The sequence below is a fragment of the Callorhinus ursinus genome, unplaced genomic scaffold (assembly GCF_003265705.2).
Source record: "Callorhinus ursinus isolate GAN/ISIS: 27379988/994484 unplaced genomic scaffold, GSC_fseal_2.0 scaffold27, whole genome shotgun sequence".
Lineage (NCBI taxonomy): Eukaryota > Metazoa > Chordata > Mammalia > Carnivora > Otariidae > Callorhinus > Callorhinus ursinus.
In genome coordinates this window covers 21360117-21383272 of record NW_027397089.1, presented here as the reverse complement: position 1 = coordinate 21383272, position 23156 = coordinate 21360117, and the positions used below count along the sequence as shown (strand labels likewise).

Sequence of the window (23156 nt, the reverse complement as noted above, 5' to 3'; positions counted from 1 at the left end):
GATTCCTTTGGCAGGTCCTGCGCTCGAAGATGGAAGGCAGCTCTACTCCCGCACTCGGCCTTCCCCTGGCTTCCTGTACTGGCCTCAGGGCCGTGTTGTCGGGCCCTTAGAACCCTCTGCAACTTTGGGGGAGATTGGAAGTTGGGTCTTGGTCGCTACACACCCACGCCTGCACTCACACATGCCTTTAAAGAGTTTTCTGTAAACTCGCTGCTCCTTTCCTGGGCATGACTTTAGTGCCTACGCCACATCTAACCCATATGCATCCCCAAAATACCACTCACAACGAATAGTAGAGTAGAATTCTTTTAACATCAGGCCCACAGTTGACCATCTCAGGCCTGCATTGTGGGTAGCTTTGAAGTCTGATCCAAAAGAAGAGTGTGTGTGTGTGTGTGTGTGTGTGTGTATTGTTGGGGGGGGAGGGGAGGTGTGGGGAGATGGACTTTTCCTTTTCTTCCTCTTTCTTTCTGAAGGCCCTGCCTGTGCTGCTTCTTGTGCAGCCGGATAATTACTAGTGCTTCGCAGGCTGACCCGCCTGCTCGTCTTCCTCTGCGTCTCTATCTCCTGCAGTGCACTCCTTCCTTCTGTCTCTATTATTAGACTACTTAGCTTTACCATTCACTTCCCCACCTCTCCCTGGTTCCCTCCTCATCTTCCTCCGGTCTTTGTTTTCCCTTCCCCTCAGTAAAGTTATTTTGGGGCGCACTTTCCTTGTTCTGTTCAGATGTGAATCTTCTTTTTCTTTGTTACAATAAAATTAATTTGTTTCTCCTTCATTTCATCATGCAGTCCTTCCTGTCCCCCAAAGTGGAAGGCATCGCCCTCCCACACAGAATGTCTGGCTTGGGAACCTTCAAAACAGGAGGTGCTGAGGTGACCTCCCCCAAAACAGGTTTGCTCACCCCCAGGACTGTGGGCTTTGGCGTTCTGGTTCTCACCTCCTTTGTTCTTTTTCATGATTCAAACCCAATCATGTTCCTTCCCCAGATTCCTGTTTTAGTCCTTAATGGTTCATCTTGGTTTGCTCATTTTGTAGTTTATTGTTTTCCTTTTTCCCTGTAAGTTTTTCTTGTTCTTTGGGCAACACTGATATTCCTGTTAATTAGAGATTACACCAGTTTTCATTACCAAAACTTGCTAAATGGACATAATAGTGAGCCTTTGGCACTTACATCAAGCATGCCCTTTGGAAATATGGGAAGAAAAGTAGATTTGGGGCAGCTCTTGGTATAATAATAATTCCAGCTTTATGGGGAGAAATAGTTCATGAGGTTCTAATGGAGTAAAAACTTAAAAGTTACTCTTGTCTTGGTAGTTTATGTAGGTCTCAGTTTGGATGAGAAACAGTTTAAATGTAAAAGTTTTTCAAGTAGTGGACTTAGAAATTATTGTAATTATTGCTTTAAGTTCCACAACTAATAATTAATTTCTGTATGTTAAGAGTTTTAGTGCTGATGATCTGTTACTTTGCGGTTTTAGCCTATTGGGAATTATAATTTTCTGGTTTTATAGCAGGGTTTATAATGTGTGCCGTGGTGCTGTATTTAAGTAGCGAAACCGCGTTTCTTTAAATAGGCTTTCCTATTCAGACTTTTACTGAGGTAGCCATATCCTCTGACGCTTTATCACTACCCATTTGTAAGATTTCTTGCTATAAGGATAGTTTCATCCTGTTTGCAACATACCCTGTTCTGGGAATAGATAGAAGGAATTGAGGGAATTCTGTTTGAGTCATACTCCATGAAAGAGCAACATCATTTTAGGAAGGAAAGCAGAGAAGTTCTCACTCTTCTAAAAATAATGGGGGAAGATTTAGGGAGGTAGCTGATAGGATCAGTTTTAAGACCAGGTCAGACGTACATGCTAATTCCCTCTTTGTAAATGAGAAGTGAGAAGTGGCCTTTAATAGCTTTATTATGGTTAGGTTAAGTAGGTGAGATTTTATGCCCCCCAAAGCATGAGGCCTCCGTAAGCATTGCACTTTGAAACTTGCCTTGTTGGATTTTAAAAAAATGTTCTCTTCAGGGGGCACCCGGCTTGTTCAGTTGGTAGCGCGTGCGACTCTTGATCTCAAGGTTGTAAGTTTGAGCCCCATGTTGGGTGCAGAGATTACTTAAAAATAACATCTTTAAACAAAAAAACCAAAATGTCCTTTTCAGGGTTTTAATCATGTATAATAAAACAAAGAGTCCCTTGCACTTTCTTAAAATCATGTATGCTTTTTGGAGAGGGTAGGTGAGCGAGCAGGGCTTGTGGGTGTTTCTGGCTTTTCCTTATGGGCCTTGCTTCTAAGAAGTAAGAAGTGATGGGAATAACCCAAACTGTAAAGCTTATGGTGGATTTCTGCTTCCCAGGGCAGGAACCATACCCCACCCCCACCCCTCACTTCCCCCAACTTGTATCTCAGTGGTCCTGAAAAGGAGGAGAGAGCTGTTGATTTGTGATTTTTTTTTTTTTTTTTGGAATTCAGTTTTAGGCCCCACAGCTCTTCCAAAACCATGAGGACTTACCAGCTCAGAGTTGGGAGCCAGTGGGGTTAGAGGTGGGGGTAGAAAATGGGGATTCTTGCTCCAGGCTGCTGTAGTCAGAGTTGTTTACATGGGCTTGGGTTGGAAGCCTTGTTTCTTTGACTCTTTCATTAAACCTAGGTGTGCTGTGCAGGCTTTGGGTCCACTGTCACAATTAAAGGATGGGGAAAAGGGGCGTCGGGATGTCTATTCAATCTGTTCTGACTGCCGAGCACTTGTAATTCAGGGGATAGTCGTTAGAATAACAGAATGTAGACATTTAGAGCTACAGTTTTTAGGAATTTAGGCTCGAACTAGAATCCTGGTCTTCTGACTCCCAACCAGCTGACTGATTTTTAATTCAGTTGTTGGTTTTATTTTAGGCTTTATTTTCGAGATAAGATTCAAGTCACATCACTCTAATTTGTGAGAAGTTTTTTTGTTTGTTTTTGTTTTTGTTTTTTTATCAACCAGGTGATCTAAGTGAACATATCTGCTTTTCATTTGGGTGTTTTCATTTGGGTGTTTTTTGGTCATATAAAGAAAACCACAAACTCAGAAGCTCTTGAATGCTTCATGTTTGGAATTTTTTTTTTTTTTTTTAATTCAGAGTGAATTACGGACAGTGGAGTAGGAAATAGACCATACACGTAACACAACATCCACTCCCCTGTCTCGCCACCTGCACTTCCATTGGGTGTTTCAGGGTTCATTTTAAGGTGAGAGGTTCATGCCGGCCCCTTGACCACCCTTGTTTCCTTTTGCTGAAAAATGTAATCACAAGGTTTTTATTTCACAGTGCACTTTGACTATAGGAAGGAACCAACTCCCACCCCAAACCGAATTGCCTTTGAGATCCTATTAAACAGCGAATGCCCTGAACACCAGTATATGAAAATGCTTTTCTAGGATGAGCTCAAAGCATTTCATCCTCCAAATAAAATCTATCTGCTCGCACTTAGATTGTTCAAAGGCAGATGGTAGGCAATTGAAACAGAGAGGCAAGCTGGCAAAAGAAAAAATAAAACCACAAATATCTGAACATGAAGGTGATCTACGCTCTTGCCAAACCCCCTCCTAACTTCGTTAACACAGCAGTGTAGCAATTAAGTAACATGGGACTCAGACTCATATGGCTAATACAATTGTCCTCCGTTAATGGGGTGAATCAAAGCTTGCATATAATATACAGCATTGTTCAACAAAATGCAGAGCTGAAGGAGAGTTTAAGAGGGAATCAGCAGCGGAGCCCATAAACCAGGCTACCCGTAGCAAACAACCACCTTGTTGAAATCTCACTGGCCCTTACCACATATTCACGGTGGGGTCACTGGTAGGAAATATTCGCTGTTACAGTTACCATGTCTTAAGGAGAGGGGCCGCTCAGCAGTATCGAGCTTGAGAGTGGCAGTTAGATGCCCTTGAGGTGAGGAAGAGGTGGTGAAGAGGCTGGCTCAGAACACGGGGGGAGCCCACAGCAGAGGTGTTGTGGGGAGCCCTGACTTAGGGACAGACGTTACTGCCCTCCTAGTGCTGCGGGGAGGCGGTGTAATCAGACAGCCCTCTTGGTTCCCTTAGCCTTATAACCTACCAGCGGACTTCGCAGACGCCCAAACCTGGCACTTCTTACTAACCTTGAACTTGAACACTCAGTGACAGAAGGGGACCGCGGTGTGTTTCAGCTGCTGGAGCCGGGCGTCTGCGTGGCTGCCGTCTCTCGGCAGGCCGTCTGTGGCTCTGCAGGGGCTCCAGGACGGGTGCGTGAGAGGGGGCCAGTCCCCACTGCGGAAGGGGCAGCCTTCCGAGCAGGTGGGGCGGGCGCGTGCGAGGGGCGGCAGTGGGCAGGATGTGAGAGGAGTGCACTCTGCTGAGTGACAGTGTGGGGATGCGTGTGAGGAAAGCGGCTACTGACCGGGGGCTGGTGTAGGAGACAAGGCTCCGATCGCCGCCCAGAATAAAAGAAAGGATGCCTCGGTATCCAAAGGAAACCACTGCTGGCAGAGTAAACCTTGTGCTGCCTCAGTAACAGAGGAGAGGCTTGGAAGAGTTTGCGCTACATGTGAAAAGGCAGTAAAATCAGCTCTTGAACTTTGGAGTCATACAAAGTTCAAATATCGAGGTGTCTGACGGGCAGTGATTAGAGGAACGTTAGGGCGTGTGAATGAGTGAACGCATTCCTTCACAAATCTGTGTTTCTCTTCCCCAGCCTTCCACGTGGTATAGTTGTATTGTCCCAGAAACATGGGTTTATCTCTTACATAAGAGAGCTTGTTGCATTTTATTGCTGTATTCCATTTTCCATTGTTTTCTTCCCTAATGGTCCTGTGTTTGATCCTGGCCAGATGTTGCCAGTGACTATTGTTAGAATGATCTTTTTTCCTTTCCCTGCCCGGTCAGACGATGGCCCGTGGTCCCTAAACTGGGATTTGGCAGTGATTCACAACTGTTGTGAGTACAGTTCAGGAATACAACTCAGGAATGGAAGGGCCATATTATGGAATTTGGTTGAAGCAGGGTTTGTTTTTCTTCTGCCAATGTAAATCTATCCCAGAGAATTTGTCTTTACTCACAAAGAATGGCCTCTGTTCCACCTTGCTCTAAAAGGTACAAGGTCATGGGGATGCATATTTGATGTGCACCTTGGGGATTGGCTGACCACCCCAGCAAGTACAATGTGTGGAATCCAGCAAACAATAAAGAGCATGTGCTCGCGTGGCCAGATCGTTAACTTCCTTCCTTTCTCGCCTTGAGTTCTAGGAACTCCTTGCTTGCTAGTTCTATAGGCCATAGGACGTAGCTATACAAAATGCCAGAGGATGCTCAGAGGGGTGTGTGGAGGAAGAAGGGAAAGCAGGAATTCTGGGCCGGAGAGCAGATGGCCAGCTGGTGACCTAGGAAGGGAAGCTCAGGTTTTTAAAGTGAAAAAAATAGTTGTTTTTTGTTTTGTTTTGTTTTAATGAGGGATTTTTGTCAAGTAATACCCTATCTCCAAGTTGGAGAATTCCAAAAGCGGACATAGAGTGCCTGCTCTCGAGGGTTTACAGTCCAGGGAGACAATCTTGTTAATGTAATGAAGAGATGCAGAAGACGGCCAGAGAAAATGGAAACACCCTTCGTCCGGCACCTTCTTTGGCCCTGTTAAAATGTGCGCTGTGGCTCTGGGCCTAGGGGATTTTTTAGGTTTGTTTTTGGTGTTTTCCCCATGATGACCTGGTTGTGCAACCCTGCATTTGGAACCAGCTGCTTCCTGCTGCTCTTTTCCAGGAGTGCATGAATGTCCATCTCCCGGAGTGATGATGGAGACCAGGGTGGGTGGGGGAGACAGCTCGGCCTCCTCTCTCCCTTCTCCCATGTTCTCCGGCAGCCAGGAGCCGGGCTGATGCTCAGGAGGCCTGGGGCTGTGTCCTTGCTCAGAGTGGTAGGGAGCCTGGTGGTAATCTGATGAGGGCCACATCCCTCCTAATGCTGGAGGGAGCCTGCTTTTGCTGAAGGCATCGGATATATTACGGGCTACGTAGGTACAGCTCGGCCCCCTTCAGCTCCCTGGGCAGGCCTTACCCCCTGGCATGCACAGGTTTATTTATATTTAGAGACCTAGCAGTAGCCACAGCAGTGAGCCTAGTTTTCCAACCTGTAAAAGTTTATTACCACAGGAAGCAGGAAGATTGGGATCTTTTTGTAAGGTGTTCTGTTGCCCCGAAGTACCTGCAGCTCCCAGGTCTTTTTACATTGATCCCACATCCACCCAGAAGGCATTCAGAGAGGACCTTGTAGAAGACAGCCATTTGTACTTGTGCTACAAACCGGCAAAAATCAAGCAAGCAAGCAAACAAGAAAAGCCCTTGGAAGTCCTTTAGTTGTAGTGATATGTATTCGAAAAGTATCGTGTATCACCGAGCAGGGACGTCTGTACATTTCAGTCCTTTGAAAAACATCACGATACAGCCCTCTGAAGTTAGTTAGCATACATTGTGCATTCAAGGGAAATGTTAATTTGAAGCTAAGACATGGGGCTTTTTTTCTTTTCCTAGAAAAAAGTAGTTAAGGAGCTAGGTGTACCTAGAAATGGTTAAATGAAATAATGCCACCAAGAAAAAGCCCTCAAAGGCAAGTGGAAATTTTCTGTCTCACTCCTTGTGCTGTATTTCTCGCCACCGTGTCTGGCCACTCACTGTTCATGTCACTTTCCTCGTTAGTTTGGAGTGGCCCCTGGCTGGGCGACGGCTTGGGGCTGACTGCGGGCTGTCCTTGGTTAAGGCGATGTGAGCAGCACACAAACGTCATGCCCTTCTCGGTTATTCTCAGCCTGGGATGCAGGAGCGATAGAGGCACTACTCAGTCTGCTGTCCCTCCCCTCGGTCCCCTGTCATCACGCTTTCCCACATGGCTCCCATCGATCCCTGTTGCCCTCATGTGAAAGCCCAGCTAAGCCCAACAAGACCTGTTGCCCTGTGTGATCTGTCCCTCGTCTCATTCCCCGGGACTCCCTTTTACCCACTCCCAGGAAGGTGTCATCCTCTCCTCTCCTGGTCTTCCTCTTCCTGGGAGACTCCTCTGTCTTTCTTCTCCCAACGGACTATTCATCCTCAGGTCTCACTCCCCAGGAGTCTTTTCCTGGACTTCCTGGGTCTGAGGGAGATGTCTTTCTCCTGTATCCTCGTAACACCTCTTTTGAGACTTTCATCCCATTATCTTGCGATTGCCCCTTTGTATCTATCACTTGACAATACAGCCCATTAAGTGAGGGCCTCATCTTGGTTTTGTGACCACAGGGTTGGGTATAGAGTTGGTGTTCCATAATAAATCATTGTTGAATGAAGGAACATGTAGAAAACAGAATATGGTCTCTGATTAATTTGGTGTCTGATGCTCCCCAGGTCCTTCTTATCAGTTCATAAGACTCTGCAGGACTCTGAGGGTGATGCATATCTGCAGGATTGTCAGATGTAGTCAGGTTGTTAGAAGTGTTTTTATGCAGGGAACAACATGGAGTTTTTTATTTTTAGTTGTGAATTCAGAATCTTAAGTTATACATGAGTTGCAGTGGTTTGGTTTTTAAATTGAGTTTTTGCTTAAACTTAAATCCAAAACAAAATGAACTAAAAGGAGTCATATGCTCCTCTCTACAAAGGCTCTGTGGCTCTCTGGATGTGCCTGTAAGACAGGAAAAGCTATCACAGATCAATTCCAGTTCCTGCTTTTGAGAGAAGATAGATGGGTCTGGCTTTGTGAGGGACCTGCCCTTTCTTGCCTCCCCCTCCACTCTCTCTCTCTCTGCCAGTAATTGCATGGCTAAACTGAAACACTACTGAAAATCCAAGCTCTTTCCTGGCTCTGGATAAGGTAGCATACGTGTCTCTACTCTCTGGAAACATACGTACATGCGTATATACACGCATACACACATACACTCTGCTTTTGGCCTGAAATGATGGGCCTACACGAAGACCTCTTTCTTGTTTCTTACGCAGATGGACAGCTCTTTTATGCTTATCTGAATCTTTCTTGGTTACTTTGCTGGGATGTAGCCAAAATAACATGGGATATGCAGTCCGGTGACTCGGATTAATTGAACACATACTTACTGAGCACCTAGGATATTCTAGGTATCTTGGAATTACCATGGTGACGAAGACAAGGCCTCTGATTCAAGAGCCTTGGTGTGTTAAGGGCACGCTAGTGCCATTTACTTTGTAACTTAAGGGGGCGAATCATTTAACCTCTTTAAACTTCCTGTTTCTTCACTGTAAAATGAGGATAGTAGCACCTACTTAGAGTTGCTGTGAGGATAGTAACACCTACTTTGTAGGGCTGTTAAGAGCACCTAGGTGTTCATGTTTGTCAGATTCCGCCTGACAAACATCTGTTCATCCTTCGTGTTTCTCAGCCCTTTCTGACCTCCCCCAGCAAAGATTCCATGCCTCAGCACCCCACAGTCCCTCAGGCAGTCTGCTGTGGCACCTCGCTCCTCCCTGTAAGCATCGTTTCTTTGGTGCCTGCGCCATGCCAGACTCTTAGCCCATCTCTGTAATCCCAGTGCCTGGCTTGGTATCTAGCAGGCAGTGCCTGATATGTGCTTGCTGCTAAATCAATTAAAGGACAGGCTTATGAATGATCAGGTACCACACATACCATGTTATTATTGTAGGAACTTTGGGCAAGAAAATAGAACAAAAAGAGTGCTTTGAGGCTCTGGAGATTGAAGGAAAACCTGGCATGTCCAACTCTTACTTTAAGGTTATAAATGTGTGCCCCTCAACCATGGATGCTGATAAACATCCAAGTCTGTTTGATCAGACATCAAGGCAAAGAAACCTCTTGAGGTCAGGGAGGAAGTCTACCGTAGGTTTAATCTAAAGGTTAGCACATGGTTTCATTAACTAACAAAACGAGCAGATCTCGGTGGTCGACAAAGACAGGCTCATTTTGGCTGTTTTCTGATGTGTTCACCACAACAAACATGGTAACACCTGCTTCTCGCCCATTTCATCTCTGGCAGAAAGAAGTGTGTTTCTCCTCTTCTTGAGATGGTCTCTTTTCCTACCCTGACCATACCTTTTTTGGTGTTGTCTATATAGACGAGAGAATTAATATGAGTTAGTGATAACATATGAGTTGAAAAGAGACCGTTCTTGTCCACTGTGGGGGGGTGTGTGTGTGTGTGTGTAATCAACACAGTCTCAATGTGTGGGAGATAAGGGGTGAGCACTTTTGGAAAAGATCATGCCTTGAAGGGTTAGTTTTTTCCCTTTACTCACCTCTGGCTATCAGCATTGAAATCAAAGGTCAGATGGTTGCTTGAGGAGAAACAGCCACTCCCAGCAATTGTGTAGTTTTCTAGGTCGGGTCAGTTCTTAGTGCTGGATGGATAGATGGATGGATACATGCGTTTTTGAGAAAAAGCAAAACAAAACAACAACATTCCTTCCTGAGTAAAGCTTGGTAATCCTTCCCACTGTGTCTCCTTTCCTCTCTTCCCTGGTTTCCATAGACTGGGGCCTCCCTCCTTGTGCGCCTACCATAGAATTTACTTGGGGCCTGTTAAATTGTCTTGATGTTTTCTAGTCCAAAAATATATTTTTAAATGGGGCCATCATGGGATTTGGCTGTATTTATTTTTGTCACTCTCTCGTTTTTCTCCCAGGGAAATGGCGTGTTTACGAAGAATTTCACTCATTGGTAACATTCGATGACTTGTGTCTTTCATAGACCATGTCTCTCCCCTGCTGTCATAGTTAGGGAAATGGACAGTTCCTTACTTTCGGACATACTTGTTCTAGGGTCTGTGAATGACCTAGGACAGTGGCCACACTCCCTTTGGCATCCATCACTTTGGCATCCTCTGGGTTTCACGCATCTCATCGTATTACTCTTCTCGAGTTTACAAATCTCTTTTCATTGATTTCATTTGAGTTTGGCATCATGATGTAGTGGGACTAGCACTTGGCTGGGAATTAGGACTAGCTGTGCCCTTGGATAAGACACTCAGCATTCCTGGTTTGTAGTTTTTGCCTCTGTAAAAGTCGAGACATCCAATTTGATAGTTCTCTGGCTCTAAGGGCATTTTGACCTCTGAATGCTGAAAGGATGCAGGTGGGATTTCAATCGTTCATAGCTTATGCTTTCTGGGAGCATTTTGGTCAGCTGTGTGAGTGATGATTCAAAAGATCCCATGTTCCTATGAGAAGCAAAGGGAAATATGCTGGCCCCTCAGATGGTAGCTGCTAGTTGTCAGGGGCAATCAATGTATTTCAGGTCAGTCGATAAGCTAGAAACCAAATTGCATAGTTGCCCTGTGCGTATTATTTAGTATAATTAAGGTGTACATTTTTCTTATTTCAAAACTACTTTTGATGGTAGAGTATTTGCTTCCTCTGTTTTTGACTGTGAACCCCTTTGCCCGTTAGTGATGGTATTCTCACTCACTTCATCCAGAAAGATCCGTATTACATGTCCAGCTAGGACAGGGACTCTGCCTCGGGGAGAGCATCTCTCATATAATTTGACTCAGGCTGAGCACATTGATTTTCTTGCAACTAGGGATTAACTCCCTCCATTGAAGACTCATGTGAGGGGAAGAGCAGATAGCAAAGTGTTTGTTAAGATGATGGACTGTCCTTATTTTGCCTTCCGGCAGCAAAGTGATCTGCATGGAAACTAATTAGAGCATTTCCCCAACGGTGTTGATGATCTGCTTCTCCTCCTGGCTATAATTTGAGCACTCTTGCGGTCTCTTAGATGGTGGTGCCATGTGTCAGGACCTCTCCATCTTTCTAGCCTGTGTCCCTTGCCTGCAAGGATGTGGAGAATGGCTCATTCCTTCAAGTGAATTCAGACCTTTCAGGTGATGCTCTTCCATGATACTCCTTGCTGTTCTGCTTTTCAAAGTCTTGAATACTATACATAGGTAATTAGGACACTCGAGGGTCCTCCACGTCTGGTCCACATTTTTTGGTGGCACAGGGACGAAGCTTCCTCTCTGGCCTGCTAAGCCAGCCTCTCTTCTCTGCATCCCACTGGGTCTAGACTTACCTTCTTTCTAATATGGCAGCATCCTTGCCCCATGGCTGGAGGGAGGATAGGGGTAATCTTTGTCATGCCGTGGCAGCTATAAGCCACGTGGATCTGCGTGCCATAGCGGCTGGAGTACTATCAAGTCCACTGGGTTCCTTTGTTTTTCAGGATAATTTTTGTTTGGCTCATTTACTGAGTAGCAGACACAGCCCCACCTTTTCTTTTTGATATAGTGGGCTAAAAATTTGGGTTCTGTGGCCTTAATCATTTACATAGCTCAAGTTAGCTATTAATACTTTTTAGGAGATTTAGTGCTCATTTCTGGTGGGCTTCGCCTGTTTTTTATTTTTATATCATAAACCACAAAGTCCTGTGACTTAGAAAATCATGAGGTAAGACTGAAGTTAGGAATGTAAGACCCTGACTAGGCTATGATGCTCATTCTCACAGCTGGCTAAAGGCTTCAGACCATCATTCAGTGAGTAAATCTATATGGTATATTTTGTTTACACTTTGATTGTCAAGGCTAATTGTTTTAATTTTAAAATTATGCCTTGATTAGATTCAGGAATCCCTTGTAGACAAAAACTCAGGAAATTTGTTTGAATTTCTACAAGACTGTTTTAATTTCACATTTCATAGATAACACCAAGACTTAGCCACGCTTTTCGTACTGATGCCTCCCTTATAGATAAATCACAGTGCAACTAAGGTAAAATAAAAATGTAAAAAGAACTCTAAGAAGTGAATCTACTCATTCCTTCTCGAGACATTTATTTATTCATTTATTGCTCCATTTTTGCCACGGCATATAGACCACTAGACTCTCTTGCTGTCTGGTTTATACAGAGGTTCAGAAAGTAGGACTGGGAAGAGGAAAGGGGGCCTCCACTTTCCTTTAAGACTACTTTTTAAGTCCATTAGTTTCTGCAACTCTCATATCTGAAGAACCTGAAGGCAAACCGTGAGCCTGAGTTTCAAGTTGGTTTTCCTGGAAATGTCACCAGGATTTAAACTCAGAAGCGGACCGCCCAAAGAAAAATTCCCTAAAATATTGTTACTCCTTTTTTTTTTTTTTTTTTATGGTGTTACCGATGTTCTTGTGGGAGTCTCAGAGACTAGGACATACTTGGTAGAGTTGCCTCCCAAACGTCCTTGCTGAGCTCCTCTTTTGCAAGAAGCTTTTCTTTAATTACTCTGCGAATGTGTGCATAAAGACGAAGGCCTGACCTTCCTAAACACTGTGTTATAAAATTAATTGATAATTAATTCCACAGATGCATCCTGATACATGGATAGAAGACAAAGATGGTTGTTGGTCACAGACTTTGAATCAGAATGACTCAGGGGAATTGGGCCCGCAGGTACGAAGTTTTAGGCGCACCATGACCAAATCACTTTACTTATTTTCCTTTTAATATTTGCACAAGATGAGTGTAAGCATCATGTAAAAGTTCTTTACTTTTTTAAAATTTTTATTTTTTTTAAAGATTTTATTTATTTATTCATGAGAGACAGAGGAGGAGAGAGAGAGAGAGGGAGGAGCAGAGGGAGAAGCAGGCTCCCAAGGAGCAGGGAGCCCGATGCAGGACTCGATCCCAGGACCCTGGGATCATGACCTGAGCCGAAGGCAGACGCTTAACCATCTGAGCCACCCAGGCGCCCCTTAAGTATGTGTCTTTAACAGGCTTAAAAAAAAAGAAGAAATAAAATGTCATTATTACATCTAACAAAGCTAACAGTAATTCTTCCATGTTATTTAATTAATATCTACCGCTCAAATATGATACCTAGTGTTTTAGGCCTTGAGGATACAGCCTATAAAAGTAAGGCCTAAGGTTTTAACACCTGTGGGCCAAAATTCTAATGTGAGGAGACAGACAAAAATAAGTAAGATAAAAAGAAGGTAATTGTGTTGAGTGCTCTGAGGCGGACACAATGGGCAATAGGAAAGAATGACCCAGGCCCCCAGGGATGGGGCTGTTCCAGGAAAGGGTGGTCAGGAGCCTTGTGAGGACATATTGGGGGAGTCAAGACACCAGAGACGGGATGAAGAGAAGGACCTGGGAACAGCCTCCAGAGGGGGTGGGGGGAAGGAGATTGGTGATTTTGGTGGGCCTGCCAGGGTGTGCCATCTCTCAAGCAAACTCTTTTCATTGTTAATGCTGGCTTGAGTCGCAGTCATTTGTAATGCGTAACCTTTTGGTGTCTAACTTTTCGGCAGGGTAAATAGAACCATCCAAAATACACTGATGGTGAACTTCGTGATAATTTTTGGCCGATGTGTTTATCAGTTATGCTTAATTGCCCCCTGAATGTTCCAGAAAAAAATGGAACTGAAAATTCAGGCTGCTTAAAGACCCCTTGAAATATATAAGCCCTGAAAGGCACAAACCCTTATCTCTCTGTAATAATAAGCTCTAATTTCTGCAGGACATGTTCCCTCTTGAGATTTTGGACACTTCCTGATTCTTTCTGGGTAAAATAAAAGTGACAACTTCTTTTTTTTTTCTCTTGTGACTTTTTAATACTTCTTCTTCTCTGGGTTAAAACCGGGAAGTGGAAAATCAGTGTGTAGAAACCAACAATACACACACGCGCGCGCGCGTGCACGCGTATTTTCATGGATATATGAATATATATATATATGGGAAATAGGGAGGAGGGAAAGAATCCATAGGGAAGCTGGTCTCTATTAAATTTGATTTAAATGTGATAGCAAATTAGAGTACCTTCTTGTCTTAATCTTCTCTGTAACAAAGATAAAATGAGGCATTATGTTGAGGTGATCGAGCACAAGTGGACGATTCCAGCATTTTCCTTCTCAGCCATTAAAAGAAGATTTTGAAAGAAGCAGTCTTTCCACATACATACAAAGAGTTTGTCAGTCTCTCTTCAAACACAGCCAGCCACAGTCAGACTAAACATTGGTAGACATTTCACTGAGTCCACAGTGGAGATATTTGTGGATTCACATATTTCCTTTCTACAAGAAAGTCTTCAGGCATTTACTGTGTTCCTGCATTTAAGACCCCTCCCAGCGTTGTAGGGAAAGAAAAGCACCCAGACTGTAGTCTTTACCTTTAAGGAACTTGTGGCCTAATTGAGGTAAGATGTCCGCAGTAGAAGGTAAGTAGTAGCTGAACGCAGAATGTAATCAGTGCCAAATGCAGATGAGTGCTAAGAGTTGAAAAGAGGGAGAAAGTTCACTGCAAGCTAGAATAATGATCTTAATGACTGCAGCCAGCATGCAGGGAGTGTTTACCTTGTACTGGGTACTGTTCAAATATTTTACAGGTATTCGGTCAATCATCTTCATGTCCGCCATGACGTAGGTGCCCAGGGTCACATGACAAGGAAATGGTAGGCCCGCCCCCCCCCCCCCCCCCCCCCCCCCCCCCCGCCTTAGATTCTGGGCTGTCGGACTCCAAGGCACAGTCTTAGGCATACCAGAGTGGGCTAGGGAAGCCTGCAGCAAGGGGGGACCCTTTGGGCAAAGGAAGCAGCCCATCTCACGGAAGCAGCTGGTAGATACAGGGAAAGAGTGACGGGTAAGGTTTCAGGGACATTATTGAAAAGCCCTTCAGTGTGGGTTAAAGGCCTGTAAACTTGCTGAGAAAAGCAATTGGAGAACCAATACATGAACTTACCAAGAAAACAACGTCATCACCCGACACCCTGGGAGAATGGGTCTCCCAGGGGAACAGCAGGGCCGTGTTGCTGGGCAACCACGACGGTTCAAGTTTGGGCTCTCTAATCATTTCTGCTTCAGTCTTGTGGCTGTCCAGTGACTTGTTTGGCTTTCCATTAGCCCTTTCTCCCTTGGCCTTGAGGTATCGATAACTACAGAATCGCAGTCACCAGGCAGGATGCGCTCACCTTCCCGCTAGTCTTCCCAGCAACTCCCGCAAGGCTGATGGTGCCTTCTTAGACAACAGAAGGTAAAACCAGGTGGCATCACCCCCTTTACTCCTCTCTGGATCTGGGGCCAAAGACTGCAAAACCACATTTCAGGGCAACTTGGAACTTTTAGGAGGAGAGTGGTGGCACGCAGAGGCCCTTCCAGAGTAACTGCAGTACCACCAGCTGCCCCTCCAGACCTGCCTCTGCGTCCCCAGGGGCTAATTAGGAGACTCCTTTGTGATCACCTGGTCGAGACTGTGTATATTTAGACAGCAAGGTCAGGGGGCGTAACCACAACTTTCTACTCCATGCTGATTAATCTAGGATTTAAATACAGGCTCCAAAATAAAGTGTAAGTGGTGGTAGCTCAAAGAAGCAAACCAAGCTTCACATTAAATGACATGGGGCTCCTGAAAATATGGGAAGCCCTGGGAACAAAGTTTACTTACTACATCTATAACTCTTTTTAGACAAAGAAAATATGTGATTAAGAAATGTTTTTGGCAAGATCTCACCAAGATTATTTACTGGGAAGGAGGCCCAGGACTCAGCCAGGCAGGAAAATGTGGGGTGTTTGCCGGAGTTGTGGAAGAACATTCTGAAGTTTGGAAGTAGAGTGAACGAGGGGGAGGGAGAACCATAATACAGTTTTCTGCTCTTAAAGGATCCCTGCAAAAGCCAAAATAAGTAAAGGAAGCCTCCCCCCTCCCTTGAAATTTAGGGACTCCCTCGTGGTGGGGAGGGGTGGGGCTTGAACATTCACTCTGCTTATTAGGCAGGTTTTGAATATTTAAACATCCAGCACAGTACTTTTAACTTTGTTTTCCTTGAAACCATGGCTAGCTCTTCTCTAGTCTTCTCCAGGAAGAAAACTTGATTGTTTGCAGTCATCCTGGCATAAAAATGTCCAAGTTATGCTAACGGGCAGGCTTAGGTAAGCAAAGAAGATTTGCCTGTCTGCTTCCAATGTTTCACTACCTAGCTTTTTATAAAACAAAAAAATAAACTGCCATCAACTGAAGTTTCAGGTTAGGGCTTGGTTTGAAGGTGTTTGGAGATTTGAGCATCCTTTGCCGTGTTGTTTGTAGACATTGGACGTGTTTCAGTGTCCTGGCTGACCACGTTTCCCCCCAGAGGCGCGTTCTCTACAGAATCATTTGTCTCCCGCTGGGAGACTCTTCCCTCCCTCCCCTTTGTCTATTTCTCAGACATCTGCTGCACACTTTCTCAGGGGCATGCAGTCCAAACCATTGGAGAGAGCTTTGTGTGCTTAGTGTAACTTGCGGGAGAAGATAGACCTGATTGATTTTCATGTGCAAATACAGCGATGTTCTTGCCAGAAGCTCCGTGTACTCGATGTCACACGCATGAATTTATGATGCACTTTGGAGAGGGTCAGAATATTCAAAGATGAAATTAATGCTGGTCCACCCGTGCTCTGTGGTGCTGAGGTAAATGAAGGGTATCTGGTGTTCTCTGGAGCTCAGGTTCCTCCAGTGAATGCCAAGAGGAAAAAGAGGGCTCCGTGGATTGACACTGGGACGTTTGGATGCATATGTCTTGCCTCCTTTCCATTGGTAATCTAGACACAAGCCGGCTGGGGGAAATCAATTAGTGGCAGAACGTGCCAGGAGCTGTCCTCTCTCTGCCCCTGCCCTCCTCACTCCCTTACAGGACACCTGTTCATTTTGCATACATTCAGGCACCATCTTCTCATATTCCTGTAATTTTATTCTTTTGTTTTGATGTTGGTCTTTATATGCAAAGAACTAGATTAATGTCTGCCAAATAATGTTCCACTGGGTTATATTCCGTTTACTCATTCACTCTCCCGTTGATGGGCATTCAGGTTGGTGCTAGGATCTTGGCTACTGTGAACATGTCTGCTATAAATATTCTTGTACATATAATCAGTTGTCCATATGCGAGAGATGACTCTGTGTATAGGACTTCATTTTTTGGAAACGAGCAGTGATAGTATGAACCAGAGGACATTTGTGGGAAGCATGATGGAGATAAATCCTCTGCTTTTTATTTCAGTTGGTGTGAAGAAGTCGCATGTGAACTTTGTATGAGGCAAGGCACCATTTTATTTTGACTTCATTTCTTCCACCATTGTCCTGGCCCCAGCCAGTGCTTGGAACAAGTCTGGGCACACAGTGAGCACTTTCTTTACATGTAGGTTCAGTGTAGTCAGTGCTTGTTGATTTTATCTGATCTTAAACTCTTTGAAGGTAAAGCCATGTTCTCATGAGACCAGTCTTTTTTGTGCTTCCAGGTGTGTAATTGGGTCAGTTTTTTGCCCTTAAAGAACTTCCCATCTATTGGGGAGAATTATAATGCATTGTGATATGCTGTAACCCTTAGGTCATAGAGAAAGGGTGCTTACCTTTCCCTGGGAGAGAAGACTTCTGGGGGTGACAGGGGAGAACGTATTGGATCTGATCATTGGAGCATGAGTAAGAGTTCACAAGATAGGTTAGGAAGGTGGAGAGTATGGACTCTTTCAGGGAACTTAGAAGCATGGGAAAACATGGCACACTCAGGCCCTGGAAAGTGGTTGATTTTGGCTAGAACATGCGTTGTATCCAGTTAAGTTAGGCAAACGAGAAGTCAAATGTGCTTGTGTTTTTGCGAGTCTCTTCATCTTTGAGGATTGTGGATAGACCAAAGTCATTTTCACTTAGTCCCACTACTAGGCATCTGGGTCTCTGGTACTTAGTGATGTCCCTCCCCTTTCCCCTTCGGTGGCACATCCATTTGGCCAAGAGGGACCCAGAGTAGGGGGGAAGATCCTAATTACCTCTGGTCCTTGTTAGCCTGTTGCTTGGATGGTAGAGTTCACCTAAGTTAGGCTTCAGGTACAGTCTGTGGTCATGGAATCCTGCTTTTCGGTCCAGGGATTAGACCACGATTGTAGGGGTAGCAAAAATACGTGCTGTGGAAAGCTTGCTTTCTCCTTCTGGTGGCTGTTAGCCCCAGTGCTCTTCTTCTGTCATATCTCTGCCCCCGGCTGCTTTCATCTCTTTGCTTTCTAGTGATGGAGCAGTGGGGAAGCTACGGGGATGCTGGCCTCACTCGCACCCATCCCTGACCATCTGTTCTCAGAGACTCCGAAGCTAGCAGAGGGAGTGATGATTTCAGGGGGGAGGACCGGAGGGGCTGGCGGACAGCAGACGTCTCTCTTCTCAGAGAAAACAGCTAGTCCTCTGTGACCAGTTCTCCTTCTAATGAGAGAGATCATACAGCCCCTGCGCACACCAGTACGTGCACTTGGGAAGATCGGATGGATTTGTACCAAATAAAATTTTTATTGGAGTGGATGGTGGTAGAGGAACACATTTTATTATGCCACGGGATAAGATAGTATTATATTTTGGATGACTTTGGGGAAGTCTTTGTTTTAGGTTCATCTTTGGAGATCTGATTTCTTTGTATTCTTTTACCTACCTAGCAGGGTGTTTAAGAACTCAGTAGCCTTGGGGCACCTGGGTGGCTCAGCCGTTAAACGTCTGCCTTCGGCTCAGGTCATGATCCCAGGGTCCTGGGATGGAGCCCCGCATCGGGCTCCCTGCTCAGCGGGAAGCCTGCTTCTCCCTCTACCACTGCCCCTGCTTGTGTTCCCTCTCTTGCTGTTGTCTCTCTCTGTCAAAAAAATAAATAAAATCTTAAAAAAAACCCCAAAAACTCAGTAGCCTTTAAAGTTGGCTAGATCTGCCCATGTTTGAGCTCAGCCTCTGCCACTTTTTCACTGTGTGACTTTTGGCATATTTTTTAACCTCTGAGGCTCAGTTTCCTCAGCTGAGAAATGGGCCACTGATTGTTGGCTCCCACGCTGGGTTTTTATGAGGGTTATGTGAGCTGTAATGTGTTTAAAGTAGCTTTCTATGGAGTTATTTGAATGTTGGACTCATGCATTGCTTTTATAGAAAGGATTCGGTTCATCCTTTAAGCTGTGTCAGTCAGGTGGCCATCGTGAAACCAAATGGGCTGTCTTCTGTGAGGCTTAATAGATTTTTAATAGCATTCAGTGCAGAGGTTAAATTAAATAGGAGGATGATCGCATGCAGAGTGGGCACCTCTCTGCTTAAACGTGGCTCTCTCTCACTTTCAAAACAGGGCTTTAAAAATCTCCTTCTCTAGAAACATTCCCGATGAAACCTCTTTTTCCACCTGCTCACTGTCTCTGTTTGCTACAGCCTTCTCTCTGCTTTCATATATTTAGCTCTGCAAAGTCATAACCATTTATCCATTTAATTGTACTTTTGTGTGTGTTTGTCCTGTCTCTCCCTTTAGAAGACGTATCCCCGCAGGTGCATGGAATGAAATGTCCTTCCTTCCCCATGGAAATACTGTTTTCCCTTTCCTCAAGGAGCTGGGAGAGAATTCAGCTCGACACTCAGTATGGGTCCGTGTATCACTGTGCCTCTCTTCCCTTAAGTTCACCATGTGGTTAAAAAAATAAAATGGGGAAATGGTCGTGCGAAGATGATGTATGTCCCTTATGTGTATGTCATCTGTGACTTCTGTATACTGAATTTCACTGAAATCTGTCAAAAGATACTGAAGACAGGCCTCTGTGAAACACTGAATTTTCTGGCATTTTCATACTTGTAATGCATGCATCAAACGGATCTGTCATGAACCGTAAGTACGTCATCCTTCCTTTTCGTGATGTTATCAAATCGAGCTCGGGTTCAGAGGACTCTTAGAAAAATCACTGTGGTATGAGGGGCGCCTGGGTGGCTCGGTCGGTTGAGCGTCGGACTCTTGGTTTTGGCTCAGGTCATGATCTCATGGTTGTGGAATTGAGCCCCATGGAGGGCTCTGTGCTCAGCAGGGAGTCTGCTGGAGATTCTCTTTCTCCCTCTGCCCTGCCCCCGCCCCCAGCGCGTGCGCTCTCTCTAAAATAAATAAATAAATCTTAAAAAAAATACTACGGTATGAACAGAATCTAATGAATTGAAGTAGAGATTTCTCCACCCTGTTAATTAGCGCCTTGAGAGTTAAAGAGTGAGGTGGAGGGTACGGACAGGGATCGAACAGTATGGAGAAATTTGGAGAGAGGAACAACGCGGAGATGAATGGGAACCATCCCCACAAGAGCCGTTGCTTTGAAGTAGCTGGAGTTCTTTCCTTTGACTTTGGGATTCTTCCTGCCAGGCACGAGAGTTTGTCCTGGGTGCGCTCTGCTTTCCCTGGATTCAGGGCTCCCCAGTGGAAGTGAGCTGTGTTATGGTCCTGTCCAGTTTCAGCCTTCTAGGGCATGAGGTGGAGAGAATACTTGACGGCGCGAGCTAGAAGGAGAAGGGCTCATTTTGTCCTCAAGGCTGTCCTTTCTAAGGATAATGAGGTTTCATCTGAGAGGTCCTCTGAGGTGTGGAGTCAGAGCCTGAGGAGTTTCCAGGGCTCACGTTCGTGCTGTCCTCATCTGGTAGCCAGGTAGAGGGCCTCGGGGTCCTAGTGGCACTTCCTCCTGCTCCTTCTTCCCTCTGTGCTGGATGACCCGGGGGCATCCTGAAGGACTGCAGGAACCTCAGCTGCTCCTCTGGCCCTCTTACGTGGCTGTGGGTTCAGCGTTGGGGACTCATGTGTTTAGCAGCCCTTAACATGGCTTTCCCCATGTTCCCAGTGGCCTCTTTGTTTTTAATCATCCACTTGTGGAATGTTTTCAAGGGCCTTGCGGTCCTGTTGCCTAATCTGCCTCCTTCGTTTCAGAGGTGAGGACCCCGAGGCCTGGGGAGGGGACGTAACAGGCCCGCAAAGGTACGTTTTGGCTAGAGGCAGAGATTTCCAGAATTTCTGGAATCCTTGTCCAGGGCCTTTTCCATTTCTCTCTTCCACTTTGTGTTGTCAGACTTTCAGACCCCTCCAGTGTTTTTGGCTGATGAACCTCAGACCTCTGTGGGAATAGAAGTTTCTATGAAAACCCAATTTTAAACCTATTTTTTTTTCCCAGTGATAACACATTACTTTTATAATCAGAAGAGAAAATAAAGCTTGGCTAAGGAGGTTGCTAGAAGGAAGGGCAAGGCTCCAGCTTCTTTTGCACTGTATTCATGGCGGAGAGGCGGTGAGCAAAGTGGTCAGGCCATGGGCTCTGCTGCGGACCGCCTGCCTGAAGATCTCACCCTGGTGCTTGCAGACACCTCGGATCCCTGCTCAGATGGCACCTTATCTGGGAGGCCTTCCCGGGTCCCCCTTTTGAAATAGCAACGACCCAACTCCCTCTAAACAATCCTTTATGTCCCCTTCACAGCTCTGTTTTTCTGTAGGGCACTTGCCACTCTCTGACGTTGATCCTCGTTGTTTTTTACTTAAAATATTTCCTCTTCTGCTAGTATGTAGCCCCACGGGAATGGGGACTTTTGTCTCTTTTGTTCACTGCTGTGTCCCCAGCACCCAGAGCAGTGCCTATTTCTTGAAACGGTGAATGGAACTTTGGGCAAGTTACCCAATCTTTCTGTGCCTTACTTTTCTTGAGAGTAAAAATAGGGATTAAAAATAGAGCCTACTTAGAGGCTTCCAGTTATGGAGTGGATAAGTCATGGGGATGAAAGGGGATGTAGTGAGTGGTATTGTAATAGTGCTCTATGGTGACAGATGGTGGCTACACTTATGATGAGCACAGCATAATGCATAGAGATGTTGAATCACTCTGTTGCACACCCAAAACTAATGTAACTTTGTGTGTCAACTGTATGTCAAATAACAAAAAAATAGAGCCCACCTCACGGAGTTGCAGTAATAACTAGAGGAGTTCGTTCTATCGTCCAAAGCACTTGGAACCAGCCTGGCACATAGTAAGTGCTCAGTAAAGGTTCTCTGTTATTACAATCATCATTAAATATTTGACTTCCTTACCAGACTGTAAATTCCCCGAGGGCAGAGGCTGTTTCTTACATCATCTTTTTATTCCTGGTAGCGATGTGGTTAACACATGAGTGATATTCAGCATTTGTTAAATAGATAAATAAATTACGGAGAAATGGTAGGCAATACCTCGGTAAATATTTGTTAAATTTAAATGCATAGTTTTCCTTCCTGTCTTTTTCTCCACGCTGCAGTTGGTGAATCTTCATTGAATGGTACGATTATATCGTGCCTTGGCTCATCACTTAAGCAGGGGGGCCAATAATTTATTTTGTTGCCATGACTTGGCTGAAATTTCTTGGGGATTGACAGTGGCAGAAACTCTGTGGGCGATGAATGTTACCTCGGCCTCTAAGATACAGAGTGGTTACTTGAGCTCTCTTCCATTTATAGTTGATACTTCACCCAAATGCTTCCCTGGGAAAGGGGGTGCTTACTGAGGCAGCAGGTATCAGAGCAGACAGATGCAGGAAAAGATGAAAGAGCAGGTTTAGAGGGAAACGTACTCCTCCTCTCTGTTCTCAAGAAACAGTTGAAAGGTTGTAAAGATTCTGCTTCTAAACTAGAACCAGTCATTTGAATTCCGTGGGCCTCACAGTTTTTCTGGTAAAATGAGAGAATGGGACTAGAAGATCTCGAAGGAACCTTCTGACTTTTGAAATTTCCCGATGCTATGGAAAATGTTGAAGAAGGCCCTAGACCGTTGAAGAATTTAAGGGCAGAGGCTTGAGTGGAGACACTGATAAATTGGAAGAGGGTGTTGCCGCAGGAGGGAGCACCGGACAAGTGGCTAAATGGCATAGAGTGTCCATTTGTGAGAGGAACTGGAAAACATAGCATTTAAATAGAAAATGAACTCAGAACCCACATCTTAATAAAAGCCTTTTCTGATCTCCTGGTTTGGGTCAGTTTATTTAATGTGAACTAAGTTGTATGTTAGCGGTCCAATCTGGGTGTCACATTTGTGAAACTTTCCCATAACTAAGTCCCGGGAGGTTTCCAATCATGCCCATAAGGTAATGCAATTTGGCAAGAGGATTTGGACCTTGACAAAATCTCTTGCCCAATTTGGTTTCCAGAAAGGCTGACTTACCTAGTTTGAAAATAAATTGAAAACAAAACCTTTGGTTGTTACTTGTTTGATGAAATGCCACAGAAAGCTATGTGTTTGTTTGTTTTTTTCTCATACCCCATCACTGTGGAGAAGATTGTTACCGTTTGCATCCTTGGTTTACTGTCCTTTCCTGCCATAATGCTCCAGTAAGGCTAAATCACTACAGCAATGATGTTAAATCCTAGGAATCCTTTGTGTGTGTGTGTGTGTGTGTGTGTGTGTGTGTGTGTGTGTGTGTGTGT

General features: G+C 44.9%; 1 protein-coding gene across 4 annotated transcripts in view; it reads left to right on the top strand.

Annotated features, from left to right (window-relative positions):
* Nucleotides 1–23156, top strand: part of ETV6 (ETS variant transcription factor 6) — a 233424-nt gene that overhangs the window by 17027 nt on the left and 193241 nt on the right. Inside the window, exon 2 of one of the 4 annotated variants that reach the window (XM_073877970.1) lies at nt 12302–12388. The exons of the other annotated variants lie outside the window; for them this stretch is intronic. Within the exon in view, the coding sequence (XP_073734071.1) occupies nt 12302–12388 (87 nt within the window). The remainder of the gene's footprint in view (nt 1–12301; nt 12389–23156) is intronic. 4 annotated transcript variants of the gene reach the window in all.